Raw genomic sequence first — 25447 nt, forward strand, 5'->3', positions numbered from 1 at the left:
CTACGTAAAAAGATCATAACGCCCATCTCAAGTAGCTATGCTAGCCCGGTGGTTTTATGTAAGAAAAATAATGATTATCCTTTGGAGCATCCAAAAAGGTGGAGATTCGCTATTGATTACCGTAAATTCAATTCCATAACGAAATATCCGGTATATCCGTTACCGATCATAGAAGAAATTTTAAGGAACATAAAATCAACCAAATTTATGACGACTTTAGACTTAACGAATGGTTATTTTCAAATAGGGGTCAGGCCTGAGGACGTGCCTAAGACTGCTTTTATAACCAAGTCTGGCACTTATGCATTTTTGCGTATGCCGTTTGGCCTTTCTGGGGCCCCAGCAACATTTCAGCGATGCATGGACATTGTGTTAAGACCTGTTCTTGGAAAGTCCACATTTATCTATTTAGACGATATCATTATTACTAGTGATAATCTCGACCAACATATACAGGATTTAAGACAGGTGTTTTCTTTATTAAATGAGGCCGGTCTAAAAGTTAATGTCGAAAAGTGCAAATTTGCAGCCCCTGAATTAAAATATTTAGGTTACAAAATATCGCAAAAAGGGATCGAGACAGATGAATCAAAAATAATCGCTGTACAAAAGTATCCGACTCCAAACACGGCAAAAAAGCTCTCTTCTTTTCTAGGACTTTGTTCATATTATAGGTCCTTTATAAAAGATTTTGCGGCTATCGCTGAGCCATTGTTAAAATTAAAAAGGAAAAAGGCAAGATTCTCGTGGACGGCCGAAGCCAATAGTGCTTTCGAAAAATTAAAACAAGCATTAACGCAAGCCCCTGTGTTGAAATTTCCTGAAAAGGATGAAAATTTAGAAATTTCAGCGGATGCTTCGGATTATGCGGTAGGAGCGGTACTTTCGCAAAATCAGCAGCCCGTGGCATTTTTTAGCCGAACTTTAAATCAAACACAAAGAAACTATTCCGCGACCGAGAGAGAGGCACTTGCAGTTCTGTTAGCAGTGCAAAAGTTCCGAGTCTATTTTGGAAAGGCGCCGATAACAGTATATTCTGATCATGCGGCGGTAACTAGATTGTACTCAGGGAAAAATTTATCCCCAAGGTTAATAAGATGGGCACTCAAGCTGCAAGAATATAATCTGGTAATCAAGCATACCCCCGGAAAGGAAAATATCGTAGCAGATGCCCTATCACGAATTAAATTAGACGAACAGGGTAATACCGTAAAAGTTGCAATGCTGACAGCGTGTACAATAAATTCCCGAGAAACTGTAATAACCGAACTGGGTAAGGATCCTGAGTTTGGAAGTATTTATGAGTATTTGAAGGATCCTGAAAATTTTAGCCACCAAGATATTGTGGCGATAAGAAATAGGGCGGCCCATTACGAACTAATAGATGGTCTATTATTTTATACAAAAACTACGAATTCCAACAACGAATTTCGACCTGTTATCCCAGCTAGTCTTAGATTAAATATCCTGCAAGAGCTCCATGACAGCCCTTTAGCTTCTCATGCTGGTATTCGAAAAACTATCCAACGCGTACGCGAGGCAGTCTACTTTCCTGAACTGCAAAAGTTAACAAGGGCGTATGTCCAGTCCTGCCCAACATGTCAAGCCGTTAATTATATTAATTTCCGCCCGGCCGGGTTTCTAAATAGTATTAAATCCGAATTTCCAAATGAAATAATCGGCATCGATTTATTGGGCCCTTTCCCAAAAAGTCAGTTAAACAAAAGTCGCTATCTCCTTGTTATGGTTGATCATTTTAGTAAATGGACCGAAATTGTTCCCTTAAAACGAGCCTCCGAGAAATTAGTTACCGATTCTATTTTAAATAAATATATTTTAAAATACGGGGCTCCTCAATTTGTAAGTAATATATTTGAAGACATGTGCAAAAAACTGGGCATACGTCATTTAAAAATGGTCCCGTATCGGCCGCAATCAAATATAGCGGAACGGGTCAACAGAAATATAGTGAAAATTATCCGTAGTTATGTTAAAAATTTTCATAAAAGCTGGGATAACTATGTCAATGAATTTGCTTTCGCCCTTAGGACCGCAAAACATGATACAACGGGAAAAACTCCTGCTGAGTTATTTCTAGGCAGAAAGATTATAACACCGTTAGATAAATTATTTTATGTGCAACAAAGAGCCCCAGAATTTAAAATGGGTGATATAGAAAAACTAATTAAGGAGGCAAAGAAGAATACTGAAGTAGCACAGAGAAAACAAAAATTGTATTATGACTTGAAACGACGGGGAGTAACTTATAAAGTAGGGGATGAAGTACTAAAAATTAAGCATTCACTTTCTTCAGCACCAGAAGATAAAACTGCCAAATTTTTTCCACGATTTGAAGGACCATATGTTATAGAAAAAATAACTCACGCTGTTGTAGTGTTAAAGGCCAGAAATGGTGAAATCTGTTCCGCAAATATTGATCAAATTAAGCCCTACTTCGATCGTAATAAAATGCAAATCTTTTCAGATCTTTTGCAGGATCCGGCACGGCAGACACCGCAGGTACAAGTTCCAGAGGTGGGAAAACGACAAGTACAAGGGCAAGGCAATGAGAGACAGAAGTGAAAAGAAAATTGCCCCGCGGAAAAATTGAAGGTAAAAAGAAAAAGAAGCCGTTCTACCGTCCAGAAAACAGAGTTCACGAACACCCCCAGAATGAAGAAGGGAGAAGGACGACGTATGTGAAGAGGACCAGGAGAAATGACGGCAACTATAACCCGGCTTTAAAACGGAAGATCGACTCATCCGACAGAACTCTCCGCAGCAAAAGTCGCCGAACTGCGGAAGGGCCATCAGCGGCGGAGGAAAAAGTACAAGAAAAATTTGAACGGCCAACAACGAGGTCCAAGCAGGATCACGACAGAAGTTTCCCGGTTCCACCAAGACCAGCTGCCTTCAAACGGCCAAGACCACAAGCAGAGGACAAAAGGAAGGTTTTCAAGGGTGGCCGTACTGGTGAAAAACGGAAGCTTCCAGAGGAAAGCACTGAAGGGCGAGCCCGTACAAGAAGGAGGATCAACCAAGCTACTATCTGCTATACCTTTAAAGACTGGGCCCAGAAAAGGATGTCTGAATATTACAAAGATAAGTAAAATTTTATGTTACTTTACAAACTTAAGTTAATCTTTCATTCTTACTGCAAGTGGCAGATTTCAAGAAGTTTTGGCGATAAAGGTCTACCTTTATCGCCAAAAGGGCGAGAAATGAGTTGTGACCGATTTTATTATTATGTTTTTAAATTACTCGTGCGTAAAACTAAAGTTGATGTATAATAGCGTTGTGTAAAGACTTAAATATTGTAAAAAGTTATTGTATAAATTTTATTTAAAACATTCTAGCAAGAAAGAAGTTTTAGTCTGAAAGACTTTTTGAAATGTAGTATTATTTCAATGTAGAAAGAATTGGCACTTGGTTTGAAAAGAATAGAAGTTAACAATGTACTACTAATGTATGTTTCCAAATGTGTAAAATTAACGGCATGTTGATATGTTCTTATATACATGTGAACTGTTATTTTAAATGTTAAAAAATACCGTGATATGGTAAAAGTGAAAGTAATGTTAAAAATTTGTTATTCGTGTGACTGTAAAGATTAAATCATGGCGAATATGTGGTAAAGGTTGAATGATGTAGTTAGGCTCTCTGACGCTACACTTTAGAGTTAGCCACTTTTAAAATAGTACCTCAGGGTTTAGAGTTGAAAGTAGGGTGTGTTAAGAGGTCTCGTTATGTTGAATTTTAACACGTTAGTGTTTTGATTGTAGGAGGAAGTGTGGCACACGTAGACAGAAACACAGTCGTGTTTGGTGTTCTTTTACAACACATGTCAGAGAGCACGGGGAGAGATAATTAAAATAGTCCTGAATGAAATAAGAATGTTAAGAGAAGTATATTCTATATGTTATTTGCAATGTCATTGTGTAACATTTCATTAAACTAGTTTTCCTTCCAGATCTCTGGAAGGAACCAGAATTGAATATAGCTCCTGTTTAGATGCAGTACAGATGAAAAAAAAAAAGATTGTTGTAGATCCTGGGAGCTGCTATTGTAACAAATTTCTTTCTTTTAATTTTTCTAGTTTCTAACGAAGTTATGATTGTAAAAGGTTGGCCTCGCGTTCGATTTTAGAGCTAAAAGTTTTCAACAAGGTCGTTTTAGACCTCAGTTTCAAACTAATTAACTCTGGCGGGAAGTATGTAAGGATCTTAAGTTTTACTAACGTTTATTTTATTTTAAATCTTTACTATCACTTCTTATTTTCTACTTCCGGCCAGAATTATAAGCGTGAAGGATTTTATGCAAAGTTTGTCTGGCGAACGCCAAGTATTTAAGTGTGGCCTTTTTGCCAAGCGAAGGAGAGAGGAAGCAGTGAGTTCGAAGCAGGCCGCTTACCTTAGAAGTTACGCAGTTGCTATTTGCCTTCCAGGCCAGAGGTTTTAATCCTCTTGATAAATTAAACGTATTGTAGTGTTCACAGTCTCTGTGCTACATACACTTCCTGTTATTATAAGGCCAATCTTCCACGTGTGTTATTCTAAAGTTAAATTAGAGTTTAGTTTTATTTTTTATACCTTTTACGTTAGACCCCGAGTGGAGGGTCATTGTATTCCAAAGTACGGAAGTCATTGTATATAAAGAAAAATAAAGGGTTTTGTATACCCTTCGTCTGTATCCTGTCTACTTACTACAATTAGTGAACATAGCTTTAGTAAGCTCTCTGTTCCTAGTCAGGTCATTGTATGTTTCCGAAGAAGGTTAGAAGAAACATTGAACCTGATAATCTATCTATAAAATCATCGCATTTTAATATTTGCAACTAATCTTTCAGTTTAAGGAGAAAAACTGTTTTGAAATATAAGACTACAAGAAAACAGAAATATGATAGGTAAACTAAACCACGTTAGCTGACTAACGTAAAATTTCTCACATTTAGGAAAATTAATGTTTAACGTATTAGGTTACTTTATACACAAATGCATGCATATGTACTTTGAAATCGTTTGCTCGCAACAGTCGTAAAATGTGTGTTTCACGAATATAGTAAAGTTTCATTTTAACCCTTTTTGTAGTTATATTTTTTATTAGGAACGGTAGTAATACTATCAATACAATTTAATTGGAAGCTTGGGGTGAGACTGAAAATACAAAGCGCGTTGTTTCTATTCTTTACAAGTTTATTCTAATGTTTTTTTTTGTTTTTTTTTCCTGAAAATATTCATTTTATTCCTTATAACCAGATTAGACAGAAAATTAATTTCCTATCTATTATTTATTATCTATAAGAATCATACTCAAAGGAAAGGTCACAGTCCACTCACTTGAATAAATGCATAATTTTCATATTGCCCAGCAGATTTATTATGTAATTCGACTAAAAAACCGTTAATGGTGTTAATAGTGATCTTGGGTTCATTACTTAATCATATGTGAACGGAATGCATAAATGTGGGAAAATAGTTAAAATGGCGGCTTCCATTCAATAGTGTTTGAAGCAAGAACAACGAAACGTTACAAACGTTTTGTTAAACGAAGAAATGAAACAAGTTCATCATTGGACGAAAACTCAGTATAATGACAAATACATGAGTTGTACATTAGTGTATGAGGTGAGAAAATGAGAGCTGAAAAGTGATTCGTGTGAAGAAATTCCTTTGCTCAATGTCAAGCCGTTAATGAACATAATACGTGAGCCACAGAGAATGAACTAGGAAACATATGTGAATCAGAAGGAAGAAAATGACTATTGGATGTTATAGTGTTGACCCTCACACCAATCATGAAACGGAAGTAAATGCAAGATGAGTACTCAAAGACTCGACAGCTGAAATTAAAGAAAGACATTCGGCACTAAATTTTACCTCTTTGCGGAACCCTCTTTTTCATAATAATTAATCAATCTTTGATAATGTGGAGATAAAGGATTAAGCCTAAGCAGCCTCGTAAATTAAAACCTTACTTGGTCCTTGGCCCATGTCGATGCTTGCTTGATTGATGACTCTCCACCAATAGAAGGCCGATGGTGAAACTTCCTTGCAGCACATTCGTTGTTGTATAGGAAAGCTGGCGCAACACTCTCTTAAAGGAAAAAAAAGAAGGTGTTGGCTAGGGACAGTTCCGAGTAGATTGAAGCTACAATATGACAATGATCATGGATTGGCGCAACACGAGTGGCTATGCACACGCTCATTTCCCGCTGCATCTGTACATTTATCAAGCATTTTCATAAGTGATTTGAATCCGATATGAACTATACTAAAACAGTGATACTGCAAAGATATAATAACACTGATATACTATTGTAAGAATTATGTTAATTTTATTAACAGTTAAATTCTTGAGTTAAACTTCTTTCCTGTCAAATTCTTAACCTCAACTTACTACTTCTGGCCAGAACGTAGTTTTGGAATCACGTATGAATATACAATGAGCAGGAGTGGTATTTAACCGCGAAGTGCTACTGAGTTAGAGAGAGAATCAGGAGTTTCTCATTAGCGCACGTCCACCTTTTGGGCTACTCTCTCTCAAAGCTATTATTACGCTCGGCCGTACTCAGGCCCTTGATAGCTTCGCAGTCAATTCGCGTTAAGGGGCCAACTCGGTTAGAATCTTGATAACTTCGGCTATATCTCTTTAGTTTACTTCTTAGTCTCTCAAGTTAAAGCCCAAACGTAGGCTTTTATTGTACACTCCAAGACGGAGTTCTGTTAAACCTTATTGGAATAATAAAGGATTATTTAACCTTCCATCTTGTTGTTTCTTGTCACACGATAAGCGATTATTCGCTTAGCAGTTCACGTTCAACTGTAAATTAGCATTTACAAAGTGAAGAACTCTACCCTAATACTATAGTATATGCAAGCGTATGTTTGTAATGAACCGCCACTGATTTAATAAAATAAAGTCCAAATAGATCAATGACTCTGAGGTTCAATGAAATGAGTCCCTCAAATAAATCCAGATAGAAAGGAAAGACATATTATACTAATTTCAGGATTTGTAATATACAATTAAAACGAAAAGTAATGGATAAACGGAAATTTTCAGAATTTCAATGAATGTAGTAAATGAATTTTTACTATGATTAATAAAATAAGAAATACTTTAACAGCATAAATTGTTTAGACATAACAACAAGTATTGCTTTAAAGTTAATAAAATAATCACATACATTTTATAATAGACGAGCTTTGTTAGAAGTGCATAACAGTATTAAGTTATATAGATGGAATATTTACTTGCTTTTTAATTCATAAAAATAAAATTTGTGTACAGCCAATATTTAAGTGATATATGACTCTTGCTTTGAGAATCTCTAGTTAAAACAATATTTTGTAGTTGATTACTGATTTTGAATTAGAAAATTTCCTTAACCAAGAAGGAAAATCTCTGAAATTTCTAAACATTACTTGATATAAGCAGGTTGAGCTTGAAAGGTTTCAGATTTTTAATTACGTCCAAAGGGGAGTTTTGTTAACTTTTTATGTGTTACCTTTATTTTATAATATCATGTTCTTTGCACTTAAACAATAAAATTCAGTCCAGTAGCAATGTCGCAAAATAATTTTAAAATGAGCATATCTTTAAAATTTCCGATACACAATTCCGCGCGCGCTGGAGATAAAACGTTTCCCCCCCCCCCCCCCGCCGTAGGGTGTTGCCATTGCTCCCATTTAAATAGTTGAGTTTGTTACTCAAAAATTCGTTAAAGTTTTATAAAATATGAAATCGATCATAAAACCAAATTTCAAATTTCAAATAATTCCAAATTTCAAATTTGGTCTTCCACATGCCCATATTCGTAGGAGGATTACGCCATTCAAAACTGGATGGCTCTATGTACCGTTGTTTTATTACACTGCGAGAAATATGCATACATTTATGCAGATTTTGCATTATTTAATTTCTTCAAATATAATGCAAGACTCTAACATTTGGTGGCAACCGTTTGAAAAGTGAAATGGACATTTATAGTGATTCAACGCAAAATCGCTAAACGAAAACCATAGTCCTTCAGGGACAAAGCCGCCCCTTGGGATTAAAAAACATGTTTTTGTGATATAAAAGGCCCTGTTCGTTTTAAAACTTCAATTAATCAATATTACACTCTATCACATTTAGCTGAAAAACAGAATGCTTTTTAGACAAGGTATTCGAAAAGATAGGAGGGGTCTTTATAACGGTAGATCATCGTAAAAGTAGTAGCAGCTTTGCGCACTCGATCGACTACCACTTCAAAAGATTCTCGATAAATGTATTTAGATAAAATACCCGATTAATATAGATAATTTTCAAAAAAAACAACTTGCATAAAGTGGCGGTACCGTCATACCGGGTTTATCCAGATGTGCAAGCAGAATTTTCATTTGTTTTGTTAATCACAGTAGCATTCTAAAACTCTACTTGCAAACACTTTTTCTAAATATAACTACAGGAAATTCGGAAATGTGAACAGTTAGCTTTCAAGATGTTTTCAAAACTGATTTTTAAAATTAAAAAATGCCATGTTATGCATACCTGCGCGGTTTAAAACTCTTTAAAGTAAGTGAAATAAAAAGAATAAAAATTACGAAGTGCAGTTTAAACGATGCAGACTTAATTGTAAATAACACAATATAATTAGATCTAATTTATGATAATTAACAGAATACAGAGCAATTGTCTAAAGTAAGAACCTCAGGAATGAAAACTGCGTAGAAGAAAAAAAAATAGCTAGTAAAGCCAAAACAACATGTATACTCACTGTAGAATTTCAGTAGATCTCGGTAGTCTCAGAAAGAATTAAATCCCCAAACCAGTAACGTAACGAAAGCAAGAAAAAAAAAATCTGATGTGTACACCACATGACATCCTTGTACGGAATATTAAATTATACGCATTTTTTTTTTTTTTTTTTTTTTTTTTGCATTTCATTTAAACCTATTGGATTGAATTAAATTTACTTCGCCGACGACGCATAAATCACAATAAAATGAATGCATTCTTTAAAATTCACTCTATTTGTTTACCATAGCGACTCTGGTGCTAGGTTCACTTAACAGTATTATATTTCGTTCATATTATAACTCAGAATGCACAAAATTTATATCATTTAAAGAATTATCTAATCGTTGCCACATGTTCTATTCAAATACTATAATAAATCTAGAACGATGTATGAAAAGTCGCTAATTAAGCAAACAAAGCAAAACAGAAACAGTTTTTCACAGACGGTTGAGTATTTCTCATTCAATGAATTCAGTTCTCACTTCACGACAAGACAAAAATACATAAAAACTCAAATTATCTGTATTAAAAATTACGAAGTAAATCTTAAACACTTATTTCCTTGAAAAAATTCCAGAAAGGATTAAGCATGATTTAATTTGCAATAATAAATGAAGGCGTTGTCTTTGTTGTTACGAAGCTAAGTTTCTCTAGATTGGCAACAAATCCACTATCCTGCTGTTTCAAATGTAAACAAGCAATGGCAGCCATCAAAAAAATTCTTAGGCTTATCGGCACTTAAACAACTTTAAAATTGTTGATAATTCTAAAATTACTGCATACAGATTTACTAACGGCATAAAAACCTTGACCGGAAAATAAGAACAGAATAATTCAATCATTTTTAAAGCAAAAAATGTACAATTTACAGATATATAAGAGTAAAAAACTGAGATCACTGAGCCGGGTAACAGTGTGGATATATATATAAATATATTAATATACGTTTGATGCGGCCGATTGCAACCAAAATACGAGGTGGCCATCTACATGTTATAGCAGTCCTATACACAAAATTTCAACGTTCTGAGGCTACTCGTTTTTGAGTTATGTGAGATACGTACGTACATACGCTCGTACAGACGCCACGAAAAATTCTCTTCAGAATTCATTTTAAAGCACTTTTATAATTTTTTTGGAAGAAAAGAGTATTTTATTCTGTTCTCACGTACAGATATCATGGAAAAACATCGTTAAATTGCATTCGAAAGCGGCCCATATGGATATTTTCGTTGAAATATGCTGCCTGAAACTTTTCGCGATTACAATACTTCCTTTTTACTTCGTACAAGGAAGTAAAAAAAAAGTATAGTAATTTAGTAAGTAGTATTGCACTATGGATATACCGTGATGTTTTACACCGTGGATCAGTACATTTTAATTCCGGTATTTTATTGGTCAGCTGTATAAGGGACATTTATGAAGTTGATTACTTAGAATTCAGCTAAGACATGGGATATAAGATTTTAAGTTTCGAAATCTAAGATAGTATAATAAGAATAAGAAATTGCAAAAGCTCTCAGAAAGCGTAAAAAACGATAATTGTCTGCAGGAAATAACAAAGACATAAATATCGACATCCTGAAATGCGTATGAATACGATAAAGTACCGGAAATTGCAAAGACCCATAACAGCCAAGTTGATAAAACTTTTAAGCAAATAGTATTGAGAGCACGCATTTGAATTTTATTAGTTTATGAAGGCAATATATTCTAAATATATGAATCAAAAATATGTTTAAAAATAATATCCGAATTTAGTGAAGATAGTTCTTATAAAAATACTAGTAAAGATATATTTACATTATAATCTTGATTTTCAATTTTATTAATGCTTATTTTTAGCGATATATTTTCGCTAATAACTTCATAAGGACTTTATTCACTAAACTCGGATATTATTTTCACCTTATTGATATTGCTTTTATTAATATCTTATTCATATTTATAAAGTTGATAAAACTTTATTTTGTCCATTTGCTTTTCAGATTTGTTTTGCACATTCATTTCCTTTCGCAAATTTCAACAAATGCATTTAAACACGTTGCTTTTGACAAACGAAGTAAACAGACGTTACAAATATCGACACCTCAAATACTTTTGATCACAAATATTTTTACAAGGCTGATAAGATGAGCTAGAAATTATTTCTTGAACTTAAATTAGAGTAACTGAACACTTTTTATCTGCTAATATTGATATTATGCAACTCAAGTATTACAGGAATAATGTGTGTGTGTGTGTGTGTGATTATGGCAAAGCCTCGAGGGCTATCTGCCTAAGGAGGAATGCCTTCGTGTAGGACTTTCTAAGGGAAACTGGCTCGTATAGACGTTACACATGGGCAAACCACGAAAACGCCCATGCAGCCAGCCCGTTCGCGGGATTCGAACCTCGGACCGAACTTCCAGTGTGCAGCGACTTTACCGCTCGGCCGCTGGTGGGCCCAGGAATAATGACTGTGCTGTTTTAGAGTAACTGAGTACTTGACTCCGTTGAAAATGATGTTGTATAACTCAAATAGTACAGGAATAGTGCTGTTTTTTAATTTTACCTATAATATTACGAAAACTTTAATATAGAAATACTGGATCTTTTGCGAGATTTATTTTCTTAAAAATTATTAAATAAATACAGGTGCTGAATTATAATCATGCGACACGAATATTGTAAAACTAGAATACACGTTTAAATACGTACGAGATATCTTAAACCAGTCAACTTAAATTTGATTATTAGTTTCAATTACATTTACATTTTTAAGTTCCACTTTAAGGTTTTAAGTAATTGTCATAGAATAGAATTATGCTTACAAATAATAACAGTTTAAATATCAATATTGATTTATTATTCTTCCAACTGTATGTAACAGATTAGTAAAAAATAAGTAACAAATAAGAGTAAATTAAACGCAATTAATAATTAGAAGTAATTAAATATAGCAGTATTTAGATTTCGCGAAAAGAATTACTTATAAATTATTCTTACCCTAAGAATAATATTGTTACGTAATTTCTCTTTCTTCTGACACCAGTTGTTACGTTATTTTCTTCCTTCACGTTCGTACGGGGTTCGTAGATTTGGAGTGAATAACGACGACACTTGATAAAGCATCGAAACATACTTTATTTAGACACTATTAATCAGGAGACAGCTCCAAAACACTTACAGTCGTCGAAGAACTACTGTAAACCCGCTGACACAATCAGCGACACAGCTTTCAGATTATAAGGCTATCACGGTGGAGATAGCTTCACTGCAAAGCACCCGAGTACAGCTCCCAACTCTGCTTTGTTGTTCTCGGAACTCCACGTTTTCTCGAGACTCTCCCCACGATACACTCGACGATACACAAGAATGCAGCTCTCGACTCAGCACAGTCTAAGACAAAACTCGACGATGCACTAATTTGCGATGCACTAAATGACTCTCTCGATGCCTTCGACGACCAACTCGGCGCTAGACTTCGAGACACTAGCTCAATGACTATCAGCTCGCTAGACAAGGCACACACACTAAGTGACTGCAGACCAGCAGGGTTTATATAGCTTTCGGCTTGTGTTCAGGAACATTCTGGGCTAAACCGGTAAGAATTCGTTGCAGAAGGTTCTCCATTGTCCATGGTATATCGTCAATTTTGTCGCCAAATGTCGCCAGATGGAAGAGTTCTCGCCAAATATGACAACCCTGCCCTCCTTTGCCATTTTATGGCAACCCTAAAACTGCTTTGCGGGGAAGCCATCTTACTGCGCCTTTACATTTCGTAACAATATAATCATTATTTACGGTTCCATTTTAGACATTTTTAGCTTCCCTTTACCTTGGAACATATGTAAATGTGTTTTTAAAATTTAGAATAATTATCAGGAAAAAAACCAAAACCGTCTAAAAAAAATTCCGTCAAAAAATTCCGTCTAAGAAGAGTAAGTGCTTAAAATAATTATTTAATACCTGCATGAAGCAGATTTTAAGACAATATAAAATGAACTTTGTTTAAAAGTTTTCTAAAGATGACTTAAACAGAAATTTGAGTGATTTTTAGTTATTTATACCGTAAGAAGTTTAGAAGAAGAGCATATCTTCATTTAAACAGTACCAATTTAAGAAAATTACATTAGATAGTTGGTTTTAAAAACTGAGTTCTGATCTTATTTTACTAGTTCGTTCATTTGAAAGGCGCCCAGTTTTCAAAAGCTAATCCTTCTTAATGAATGAAATATTAAAGCATTTATTAAGTCGCATTATCTTAATGAATGTGTTATTAAACATTAAATCTCAATGAATGTGGTATTAAATACTAAAGCATTTATTAAGTCATATTTAAAACATATAAGTGCATTAATATAAGTACATTAATGCATTCTTACTTAAAATTAAGCAAATAAGTACCCCAAACGTTGTCGAAATTATACTTAATATATTTTATTGTAGAGCCCTTATAAGTAAAGAGTGCACACTAAATACTGTTTTAGAATTTAACATAATCGGATAAAATACTACAACTGATTTTAGCTCAGAAATACGCATTCATTAATATTTGATTTTGACTAAGAAATGTACGTAAGTTTTACCCAGAACGATATTAAATTCCTATTCCTTTCGGATTTCGTGCTTGCTACTTAAATTGAATATCTGATGTAGACACCACCTGCATCCTTGCACGGTCTATTAAATTATTCTCGTATTTTGCTGCATTTAATTAAAATTTATTTCCTAGAATTTCATTGCAGATATATTTCTTATTTAATCAATTCAGCTCTCATTTCAGTTCAAGTCCAAAAATGAACAGAAAAACATAAAACACCAAATACAGTTGAAAACAGTTAAAAATATTTTTTGCAATAAAAATTACGGTTTCTACGCAAAAACAAGCAATTTGGCCAGCAGGCAGGAAGAAGGTTTTTGATGCAGAAAATTGAAAGTTTATTTTTGGTCCCGTTCGTCAAAAAGACACTGAAGCTGATACACAAATGGACTTAAAATTTCTATTCTAGATTAGCAGCAAATTTCTAGTCCTAAAAATTAGGCTTATTAAATTTCGCCATTTAAAATTTTAAATTATTGATAATTCTACAACTACTACATGTAGATTAACTAAAGGCATAAAAACCTAACCCGAAACATATGTACAACATAATTCAATCAGTTTAAAGTAAAAAATGCCCGATTTACCAACATATAAGAATACAAAACTAAGTTAAGCAGTCTAACAGAGTAGGAACATATGTATGTTTATATATATATATATATATATGTGTGTGTGTGTGTGTGTGTGTAATAGTAACAAGGAAACGCCGGAACACTGTTGATGCGTACTTAGATCCATATTGAAGAGGAAAAATTCTAATTGCGTCGTAGGTTAATATGGTTGGATGGTTTGGTTTATTAGATTACGGCAAAGCACTCGAAGGTTATCTGCCTTAAGGGAGGGATGCCTTCATGGAGGACGTTTTAAGGGAAACTGGCTCGTATACACGTTACACATGGGAAAACCACGAAAACACCCATGCAGCCAGCCCGTTCGCGGGATTCGAACATCGGCCCGAACTATCAGTGCTCAGCGACGCTAATATGGTTGACTTCGTAATAAAGAACTTGGCAGTCCAGGCGGTTTTAATTCCATTTTTATTGGCAGTTGAAATTTGTGGCCACAGTTTGCTGGCCACTCTATCCGTGCCTATTCAAGAACAGTCACATTTTTTATATTATTGTAATAAAAAGCAACGTAGCGAAATTACAAAAGAGAAAGAAGAAAGAAGCTGAAGTGCGTAGTTAAGCAAGATGGAATCACACAAAGAGAAAAGTTTTGGTTTCAGTTAAAGAGCTTCAGTTTACAATTATTACGTCATCAGAGCTGCGCAAGCCATAGAATGATCCAGAAATGACACAATCCCGAGAAGGTATTACGATTTTTAGAACAAAGAGGGAGAATTAAAGTTTCACTTCGTTAGTTTAACATCTAATTTTGATTCATGTATTTTTTATCTTACGTATATGTTTGGTGAGGCCGATTACAATGAGAAGGCTGAAATGCACATTTACATGTCATAGCAGTCCCATATACAAAATTTCAACTTTCTGTGGATACTCGTTTTTGAGTTATGCGAGATACATACCTACAAACGTGACTAAAAAAATCTCTTTCGATTGAATGGATTCAAGAGCGGTCAATATGAATGGTTTCGTTAAAATATGATACCCGAAATTCTTACTTTCGTACAAAAAGGTGAAAATAGAACATTTTTAACCAAAGTTTAAATGTCATATTTTATACTCATTTACTGGCTTTTAGAATGAATAAAGCTAAATTAATACTTCTCTGTATATCAAAGAGATTTATACCATATGAAACTTCAGAAAATTAAAATCCAAATAAAAGTAAATTCTAACTAAAGTTATTAAAATTTTGTTTCAAATTAAAAGTTCTAAATATAACTTACTTATAAATGTGTGTTACAAAAACAGCCAGAATGTCAAATTGAAAATTTAGCTGGCATAGAAATATCAAAATTTTTGCAATAAAATTACATTGAGCTTTACAATTGATAATGTATTGGCCTCTTCGTTAGCTGTCAAAATCGTGCACTGTTAAAATTAATTTCTGCATTAAAATAATAAATAAGTTTTTCATTTTTAGAAAGTCATATGTTTCGGCTGACGGTATGTAAAATGTTGTTTTCTTTCGGATTGTAACTGAGATACCAAATTTGAGTTTTTGAAAGATTTCAAAAATTGTTATGAACTGTTAAAGATAGGAAAGTGCTATTGTCGGTAGAAGGTGAAGATACTTTAGTTGTATTCTGCTTGTAGTATCCATCTTTCATTTAGAATGCAATACATTGAATACTGTAAAACTTCCTAAAATTCTTCTGCTTTAATTAATACAGTGGTCAGACTTTAATATGGAAACACCTGGTAAAATGCATGTTTGAACTTAAGTGTTTATTCTCGAAAAAGCTGCTGGTTACGTGTATGTGTTTGCTCGTTAACTGTTCCTGTACAACATCCTTAATGCGTAGCAAGTGCCATTCCAATGTAATGTCAAGTTTATGAATCTTTAAATATGATGCTTTTGAACAAAATACCTTAATTTGAATAACTGCGAAATACTGAGCATTCATATGGTGGCGCTGCCATTTATAGTCAAAAGAAAGTCTTAAAAACACAAGAGGACAGCTTTTGGTGTAGAAAAAGTATTATTTTTAGTAGGTTAAAAATTGCCAAACAACCGGTATATTTTATGTACCGACGCAACCATTTCAAGATTTTAACATGAATTTAAGGATTTCATTTCATGTTAAACAGCAACGTTACCAGTGCACAAGTCATTTAATGGTTACGAAATAAACCAATCGCTATTTTTGTCTTGTCTGTTCGAAGATTTGGTTTAAAATCCATAATTTTTAAGTAGTAGGAGGCTTTTACACAACATAATTAATATTCGACCATAACTAGTAAAAGTACTTTTCTAACGGCACTTCATTTGTCAGTTTGCGGAAAGTAAATACAGAGGAAGGGGTTTTCATATAAAACTGATACATGTTAATTTTAATGTAAAGTAAAAGAATTTTCACAGTAATATTTTTTAATACGAAAGAGAAAAAGGATTATAGGGTTTACTTTCTTGTTATTATCTTTTAGCTTTCGTTTATAAGCTTCTTAAATTAGCGGTTAGCGTTATTTTAAGAAGGGCTAGCCCGTCGCGCAGCAGCAGCACAGGTCCTGGGTTACCTCCTCGGGTTGGACAAGGTTGACTCAGCCTTTCATACCTTGACAGGGTTGCTAAAATTGTAAGGATCTTAAGTTTTACTAACGTTTATTTTATTTTAAAACAGTACTCTCCTCTTTTACTTTCCACTTCCGGCCAGAATAAACGCGCGAATATGTTTATGCAAATTGTACTTGCTAACGTTTAAGTATTTAAGTTGTGGCTTTTTGCCAGAGTTAGATGGAGAGAAAATGAGCCGCCTTGCCACTGCATTCCACGCAAGCTTTCAAGCAGTTGCCGTCCGCCTTTAAGGCCAGAGGTCTAGTCCTTTTGATATTTAAAACTTATTGTAGTTTTTCGCAGTTTGCGCTCTACATACGTAATACACTAAAAGGCCAATCTCAGCGTTAGTCAGGTTTATCAAGTATAGCTCTTATTTAAATTTAGTTAGTTAGAAGTTTTAATATTTTACGTTTAGACCACAAGTGGTTAATGTTTGTATCCCGAAGTGCGGGAGCGCCTGTAATATCGTGGAGAATAAAAAGGGTAATCGAACCCTTCTCATCTTGTCGTTTCTTATACACTCCATAAGACATAGTTTGTAGTCAAATTCACTGTCTCGTCAGAACACTTCATGTTCGCAAAGCAGATAAAGAGAAATACAAGTCCTGATAAAATGAGTAGCAAATTTGCTTGGGGACTGAACACCGGCGGTCCTGCGACAAGCTGACCACTTGTCCAGGCAATATGCAGAAGCACCCCGGGACCCATGGTCTAGAAAGCAGATATCAGGGTACTGCCGGGCATGGCTTTCTGAGGGCTGTTTGTGCCGCCGAGTTTAGTTTAGTTTTTTAATATTAATATTAAAATATATAATAATATATATATAATAAATAATTTTGATAAGCGAAGCGTAATGGATAAGAATAATTATGAAAAACAGAAACAATTCAAATTTTTTGTTATGATCACTGTAACTGAAAAGTTCCGGTTAGCAATGTATTCATTATGCTTTTACTCATTTAAACCAAAGTTCCATGTCTTAATGCTCAAATCTCGCAGAAATAACGGACAGCGAACTTGCTAATTTAGACCTATTTTTCACGCCTATCACAGATTTCAGTTTAAAACATTTGAAACCAAACTTAATGATCTGCTACTGAAAAGATACTTCTTTTGTTGATGTGTTTCTGCTAGTTTTGAGGAAATGTTTTGTTGTCTTGCAAACGGTATTGGTCTCTAAATTTGTAGTTGGATCTATTGAAATTTGGTAGCATTATTAATGAAATACATATTCCCTAATTTTGCGACTAAAGTTACAGAATATTTTTATTTCAGCAAAGCGTAATTCGTAACACTACGAGGAAAAAACACATAGATTTGGTTTATACAGTCCTTTCACCTATTTAGAATACTAAGAATTTTCATAAAATAGTGAAGCTTATTCTAAAACCATTTAACTGAAGCTACATGCCTAAGATTACTGTTTAAAGAATTAGCTTCTATTAAACCATTCTGAACATTTTATATAAATATCTTACATTTACGACTAGTATATTTAACCATTCGTTCCTTTGTATCGAATGTTTTTAGAGTTTTTCCTATGCGTAATGTGATTATGATTCAGTCTTTTTTAGAAAGACCATAGGGAGATAATCTGTCTTTCTATGGTCTCATGAAATGGCAGCTGCTGTCAATAATTGATGGTTTTGTATGCTTAATTATGGCAGAGCAAGCGAGGGTTATCTTCTGAAAGCGATGGATACCTTCGTGGAAGACTTTTTAAGGAAGACTGCGTCATATCCGCGTTACATTAGGGAAAAATAGGATTAGTATATTACAATTTTTGCTGCTATATGCCATCGTTAATTCTCTGTCTGCTCAAAAGCAATTTCTTTCATACTCCCTTTATGTCTTCGTTGCTCTAACTTCTGCATTCTTTTACGGACTTTTAAAAAAGGAACTAAAACGCTCACGATCTCAGCTCATTCGCCGAGATTTGAAGCGGGGTACAACAGCACTGTGGAATTTTACCACTCTGCTGTTGGTAAGCTATAATAACTGTAAAAAATTAACAAAAAGAGAAGAACCTACCTTTCATGACGACTCCCATTAGTTTCAGTATATTCTCATGACAAAATGAAGACATTATTTCTACTTCTCTTTCAAAATCATTTTGGGCTTCTGGACTGACGTTATCTTTGAGTGTTTTCACAGCCACTGGTAAAGTTACGCCTGAAGTTGTGGTGTACAAACCTAATGAAATTGAAAGTGATACTTTTTAATACAATGAAATAAAATCAATACAAAACATCGGCTCAAAATTACTTAAAATTATGTAAGTATGTATTGTACTTAAAATTATGTAAAAACTATTATCAATATAAATGTTTTGAGAAATATCAGAAATTTGTAATTGGGCTGTAAAAGAAAATTCCAAACATTGTCCATAATACGCATACTAGTAATTTACAAGTTTTCTAATGCGTAATATATGTTCAAGAAGAATTTTTAAAAATAATTAGAATCCAAATCTGTAACATCGAAACTCATAAATTAGAATACAAAAACTGAACAGGCATAAGTAATTGTCGTTCTCACGAGTTAACTGTTGAAGAGCAAGAGTAAATAAAAAGATTATTCAAGTTATACATGGGGAAAACCTCGAAAAATACATACCCATATAGCTACTAATATAGAACTAATTCTTCGAAAGTCAAAGAAAGTGGCTATGACAGCTTTTTATATAAAACCATGATCAACTCTTTCCGAAAATAAAAATTAATGTATGTAATGTTTATAAAAATAAATTGCTATTTTATAAAATAAATCATAGCATTTACCAAACAGTTTTTATCTTAATTTTATTTATTATACTAATAAAACATATTCTTATAAAATTTTACAATTATTTAAAATGCTATGAAAATATTTATAATTTATAAATATGCTACTGCTGATATTTATATAAATGATTTGTATCCTGTTATTTGTAAATGACTCAATTTTTATAAAATGCAAAGAAAAAATAAAGAAGCACGAAAAGTATGTATTCTATTTCAGAATCGCTTAGTTTATGTTCCTATTTGGAGGAACGGAAATAAGTCTCAAAACTGGCAGTTTGCTTAAAAGTGTAGTTGACTAATGCTATGGAACTGCAAAATTGCCTAAGGTGTGCTATGAAAAAGAGAAAAATAGATTGTGATATTTCTGACTAAGAACATGATAATAAATATCACTGTCGTGACTTAAAAATTGTAATTAATTTAAATACCGTATTTTCCGGCGTATAAGACGCACTTTTTTTCTTTGAAAATATGTCTAAAAACCGGGGTGCGTCTTATACGTCGATATTCAGTTTTTGATTACATTTATTTCTGGAAATTTCCTCTATTCAGAGTTATGGAATTTGTTTCTTGTTTTCTTGAGGGAATGTGGGAATATTACAGTCACATAGCGTTCAGTGAATGAGCATGCGCTGCCATCGGCGATCACAGCTGGGTTCGTTTAAACTTTCCAATTTTCGTGAACGACTTTTAAAAGTGTGTGAAATTTCTACTGTTCAACTTTATGAAATTTGTTAGCAAGTTATGGCTCAAAACCACTTCGGCATTGCTATAACATAGCATACAAGCTACGTGTGATTGCGTATGCTAAAGAACATGGAAACAGGGCTGCAGAGAGGCATTTCGGGCCATCCTCAACTGAGAAAATGATAAGAACTTGGCGGAATCAGGAAGAGGATCTAAGCAAAGCTACTGACAGTAAATGTAACCTACGAAGGGGAACTGCAAAATGGCCTAAACTTGAAGCAGAGCTGAATACATAGATTTTTAGACCACAGAAAAGCGGGACTTTCAGTCTCTACAAAAATGATTTTTCATCAAACGAAAGCGTTAAAAGTGTTTTTTCCCAGATAGATTGGGTACTTGTAAAAAGTATTACTTTATGTTTAAAATACTATAAATTCATTATAATGATCAGTAAAAACGTTTTATCCTTAAAAAATGTGTATAAAAAGGGGTTGCGTCTTATACACCGGCTAATATGTTAATAAGTACACTGATGAGTCTAAGTGTGATGAATAAGTATAAGTTTTGTAGGCTCTTAATTGCCAGAATGAATTTTCAGTTTTACGCTTTATGCAAAGAGGGCCGAAACTACTATTTAAGCTGAGGTCTGAGCTACTTCATTTAGAGAAAGACAAAGAGAGAGAGAGAGAGAGCATGTTATGCCTTTCGTCCACGTTGCTATTATGAGTTAAAGCTAGTTCACGGCCGTATTTATTACATGCCAGTTTGTCTAAGCCGGTGATTTTTTAGGTAAGAGCCAACTACGCGGTAAACAACTCTGTGTAGCTTAGGCTGTTTATTCTTCTTAGCATTAGTTTAATTTTACATTTTTTTAAATTTTAAGCGAAAAGTGTTGGCTCCTTTTACGCCCAACAAGGGCCATCTGTGAATCTATTTGTGTTCACATAAAATGGTATTTTAACCCTTCTTCGGAGTTGTTATTTAGGCAACAAGGACTTGGCGAATAGTTGTTACGTAGTTCTGTTAGGTTCTCTAATTTAGATACGTAGAACACTACAGTTTAAATCAGAGACAGTGTTCTTTAAATGAAAATTATTATGTTAAAATTTATCCTTTTCTTTAAAATCTGCCGTTTTCAACTCTCCATTTCCTTAGAAAATTAATCGCGAAATCTTTATGAAATATTAATTAACAAATTCGTGTTTACTTACATCTTAAAAGAGTAATTCATGTTAGCAGTAATTTCTACATATATTCTTGAAATTTCAGATAATAAAACAATCTAATCTGCTCGGGATCAGTTTACATATCATAAATAGCTTATTTTTAGTACAGTTTCCTATAACTCGTTTGTAAGAGAAATTAATTGTAAGAGCATTCATCGAAAATTAAGTGCATTTAGCTAGAATAGGTAAAATGAGAGTATTTAAATTTGTAAAATTTGGATTTCTTTTCCATCGTATACAGCTTCCACATATTAACGCTGCGTTAATTAAAGTATAACCAAAGCTTCACTGTTTCTCAATTAATGTTAAGTGGCTCTTTCGAGTCTGTTTAGAAAGAGCTGATTTACCATCATTCATTTTTTTTTTCATATTAGTTCCTAATTAGCTCTTACAATCTTTAAGGCAAGTCTTTATCATCTCTGACTACAAAATCGCAAAAAGACATTTTGAGATCACAATTTATATAACCGTTTGTTGCTCTCTGCATTAGTTAATTAAAATCGTAAATTTAGGATATTCTATTTAACTTATACTAAAAGAAAATCAGTATGATAAGTAGCATTTATAAACTTCCAGCATTTTTATGTTTGTAATATTATAAAAAGCCAAGACAGCTTAAAATACCTGAAGTCCTTTGAAACAAAAGATTTAGATAGGACTCCATCTCAGTTGGCCAATGATGTTTCATTTACTGTGGGATAGACTGAATAACAGCATCAGCATTAACCTAGTAGCCCCTAGATCCCCAGATTCTACTTCACCTTAAATGTTGTTGTTCTTAATAACTATATGTAGGTTTCACGCGTAATAATCTGGTCTTGCTGGACAGATCTTATGGCTCTTGCTGAACAGATTTTATGTTTTAATCAATAAGGTGAAATCACAAATGAAGACGCTGGGGAATAAATAAATTACGTTCATTTTTTCTAAAAATTGAAGTAATACCATCTAGCAGGCAGCATGAATATCCTATACATTAAGAACCACTATAGGAGAAGAAAAAATCTGAAAGCTTTCAGAACGCACAAAGGCGTGTTTTTTCATTTACATACGTAAACAGGTTTCGAAAGTATTTGGGCCAAAGCTCCTTTGGACTAAAAATATTTAGAAACGGTATATCTTGAGAATTTCCAATAGACAGTCTTGCGCGCTGGAGATAAAAATGTTTTATTCCGTACTTTGTTGCCACTTCTCGCTTTGAAATCGTTGAATTTTTTAATCCAAAATTGGTTAAAGTTTTACAAAATATGAAGTAGATAATAGAATAAATTCAAATTCAGATTTCCATGTGCCATTCGGAGGATTTCCAGGTTCATATTCGGGCAGAACACTACGTTATTCAGAATTTGATGGCTCTAGGTACCGTTATTTTTTCACAATGCGAGAAACATATATACATTCATGCAGATTCTTCATTATTTAATTTCTTTAAATATGATACAGGGCGATAATATTCAGTGGCAAGAATTTGAAAAGTTGCAGAGACATTAGGCAATTTTTAGAACCAGAAGAGATGAAAAATTAGCAATCGCCTTCGCCGGGAATCGAACCACGGAACTCTGAAATACCGGCCCAGCTTGCAGAACCACTATACTATGAAGGCACTCTGGGAAGGCGGGAGAAATACCTTACAAAGTGATGCATTCGTTTATAGTGATTCGACGCAAAATGCCGTTTCAAGACTAAGCCCTTCTTGACTAACCCCCTTTGGGCTCATATCTGTAACAGTAAACGAAGAAAGATTTCACGTACTGAGAAAAACAATTTTTTTCCATGCGCCAAAAGGTAAGAAGCATACATTTATAGCTTCCTTTACCAAGATTATTCACATTTGTTTTTCACTCTTGTAACGGAAACCCGTTGGTTTCATTCATCAGTTCTCCAGTAGTATTTTGCGAATATGGAAAATGAAGATTCTAGTGCAGGCTAAGATTAAGAGGCCGAGTTTTCTGCTAAGAAGAGGTAGGAAACAAGAAAAATCCACAATGTTATGGAAGATTTAGAGCCATCACACAGGAGTTAGGATCTGACTAAAATTGCAAACTTCTTCAATATTTTTCATTGATTTGTGATAGTGACAGCAAAGAATTCTCGAAGCTTTTAATGAACTTGAGAATTATAATATTCAAAATTATTATCTCACCGGTCTTACATCACACCGGCAATCTCGATAGAGAAATGATGGATCTTAACACAGCTCGTTTCACTGACATCAAAACGTTGTTTCCAAGATGAGTATGTAGTACTGTGTATGGTAAGAACTCCTTCTTCGAACCAATAAGCTTGCACTTTATTACAGTAATGAGAGTTAGTTACCTATGGTCTTGGGGATGGCGAAGTGCTGTTCTTAAGGAAGGTTAATGCTTTTTGTTGTGTTTTTGATTATTTTGCTTAGATGTAGATTCTTGTTTTGTTCTGTTCATTTATTTTATTTCGTTATTGTTTTTAGAATGGTAATTTTGTATTTATTAATCTTTTGCTGTCACGTAGTCTATATTAAAGTAGTAAAAAATATACAACTATATGGAACATATAGTTGTATGGTTGTTTATGAGCACTTATGAGTGCAACGACCTTCGAATTATAAATATAGATCAACTGGAAGATTAGATACAGGCAATTTCGTATCTAAGAGGTCTTGGCGATAATTTTTGCCTCCAAGTCGGCGATATTTGGAGATTTTTCGACAACTTGAAGATTTTCTGGAAGATTCGCGAAAAGACATTTTACGCAAAACCACACTGTCCACAAGTCCTACAACTGATTCTTCCAGAAACGTCCTAGCATTTTCCAGAATTCCCTCTAAAAATCAGTATTTACACCCTGCAGCCCATGCTGCAGGATGTAAATACTGATTGGAGAGCTAGGGAGTTCAGTTATGAATCAGTTACGAATCAGCTGTAAGAATTAGCAGTTAGTTGAGCTACGAATTCTGGTTTACCTTGAGAGTGACTTGAGGAACTTATTTCTTGCGCTAAAGACGATTTGCAAAGTATCCGATTTCTGAATTACTTACAGCCGTTACTTTGCTGTGTGTACTATTTATTGCAATAATTTTCTTAATAAATTGTTCATTTCTTCTTGCTCATTTGCACTTATTAGTTAAAGAAATATCAACCACGTCGTAGCTCGTAGCAATATATTTATATGTGTATGTGTTTGTGCATGTGTACCATTTAAAAATAAATCCTTATCATATGAGGTTTGCGTAATTCTCACGCCACATTAATTTAGATAATCCAAAATATCGTTTAGCTAATAATAACTTTAAATGTTCCAAATGAAAGTCCTGTTTAAATAAAAGATATAAAGTAGAACTTTGTAAGGCTCCTAAGTTTTACTAACTTTAATTTTATTTTAAAACTTTTCCATTTTTTTTATTTTTCACTTCCGGCCAGAATTAAATGCTTTAACTTGTTTATGCAAATTTAACTTGCTAACGCCCAATTGTTTAAGTTGTGGCTTTTTGCCAAGAGTTAGAGAGAGAGAGAGAGGAAGCGAGCCGCTTGCCACTGCTTTCTTACGAGTTTTCAATTAGTTGCTGTTTGCCTTTAAGGCCAGTGGTTCAGTCCTCTTGATATTTGAAAACGTATTGTAGTTTCAGATGTTCGGCGTACTACATACATTTCCTTTTAAAAAGGCCAGTCTTAGTGTTAGACATTTGTATACTAATTCAAAGTTAGCTTTTAGTTATAGTTAGTAGTTTTATATTTTTCCGTTTAGGCCACAAGTAGTTGGTCTCTGCATCCCGAAATACGGAAGCACCTGTAAAGTATAGAGAATAAAGGGTTCAGTATACCCTTCCTGCTTGTGTCGTCTATTCCACGCAATCTCGAACATAGCTTTAGTAAGCTCCTGTTCTTATTCAGGATACGTTAGGTTTCCGATACAAGTTAAAAGACACACAAATCCTGACAACTTCCCTAAATTTTATTGCTCATTTCGTTTCAACTGTTGAATGTCGTCGGCCATCTCGCTTCTTAAAAAATAATACTGTAGAAGATAGTGCAATTACAGGAGCCATAATTTCATCAATGCCGTCGTTATTACATATTCAAAGGCATTTGACAACCTATCCTACTTTCTTGTAGACTCAAAAGATAGCATTCGAAGACCATTGGCAGAGCTGAGATTAGGTCTCAGTGCCAGTTAGGAGGTACTACTGATCTAAAATTGGATCAAGTTTTACAAAATATGAA

General features: G+C 33.9%; 1 protein-coding gene across 1 annotated transcript in view; it reads right to left on the reverse strand.

Annotated features, from left to right (window-relative positions):
- The window catches only part of LOC118205343 (tyrosine-protein kinase transmembrane receptor Ror-like), a 214354-nt gene that overhangs the window by 90525 nt on the left and 98382 nt on the right, over positions 1–25447 (reverse strand). Inside the window, exon 4 of the mRNA XM_035377638.2 lies at positions 18584–18745. Coding sequence (XP_035233529.2) covers positions 18584–18745 — 162 coding nt within the window. The remainder of the gene's footprint in view (positions 1–18583; positions 18746–25447) is intronic.

This window comes from Stegodyphus dumicola, chromosome 3 (genome assembly GCF_044657685.1).
Source record: "Stegodyphus dumicola isolate Sdum_Otavi_A_Nest chromosome 3, ASM4465768v1".
NCBI classification, from domain to species: Eukaryota; Metazoa; Arthropoda; class Arachnida; order Araneae; family Eresidae; genus Stegodyphus; species Stegodyphus dumicola.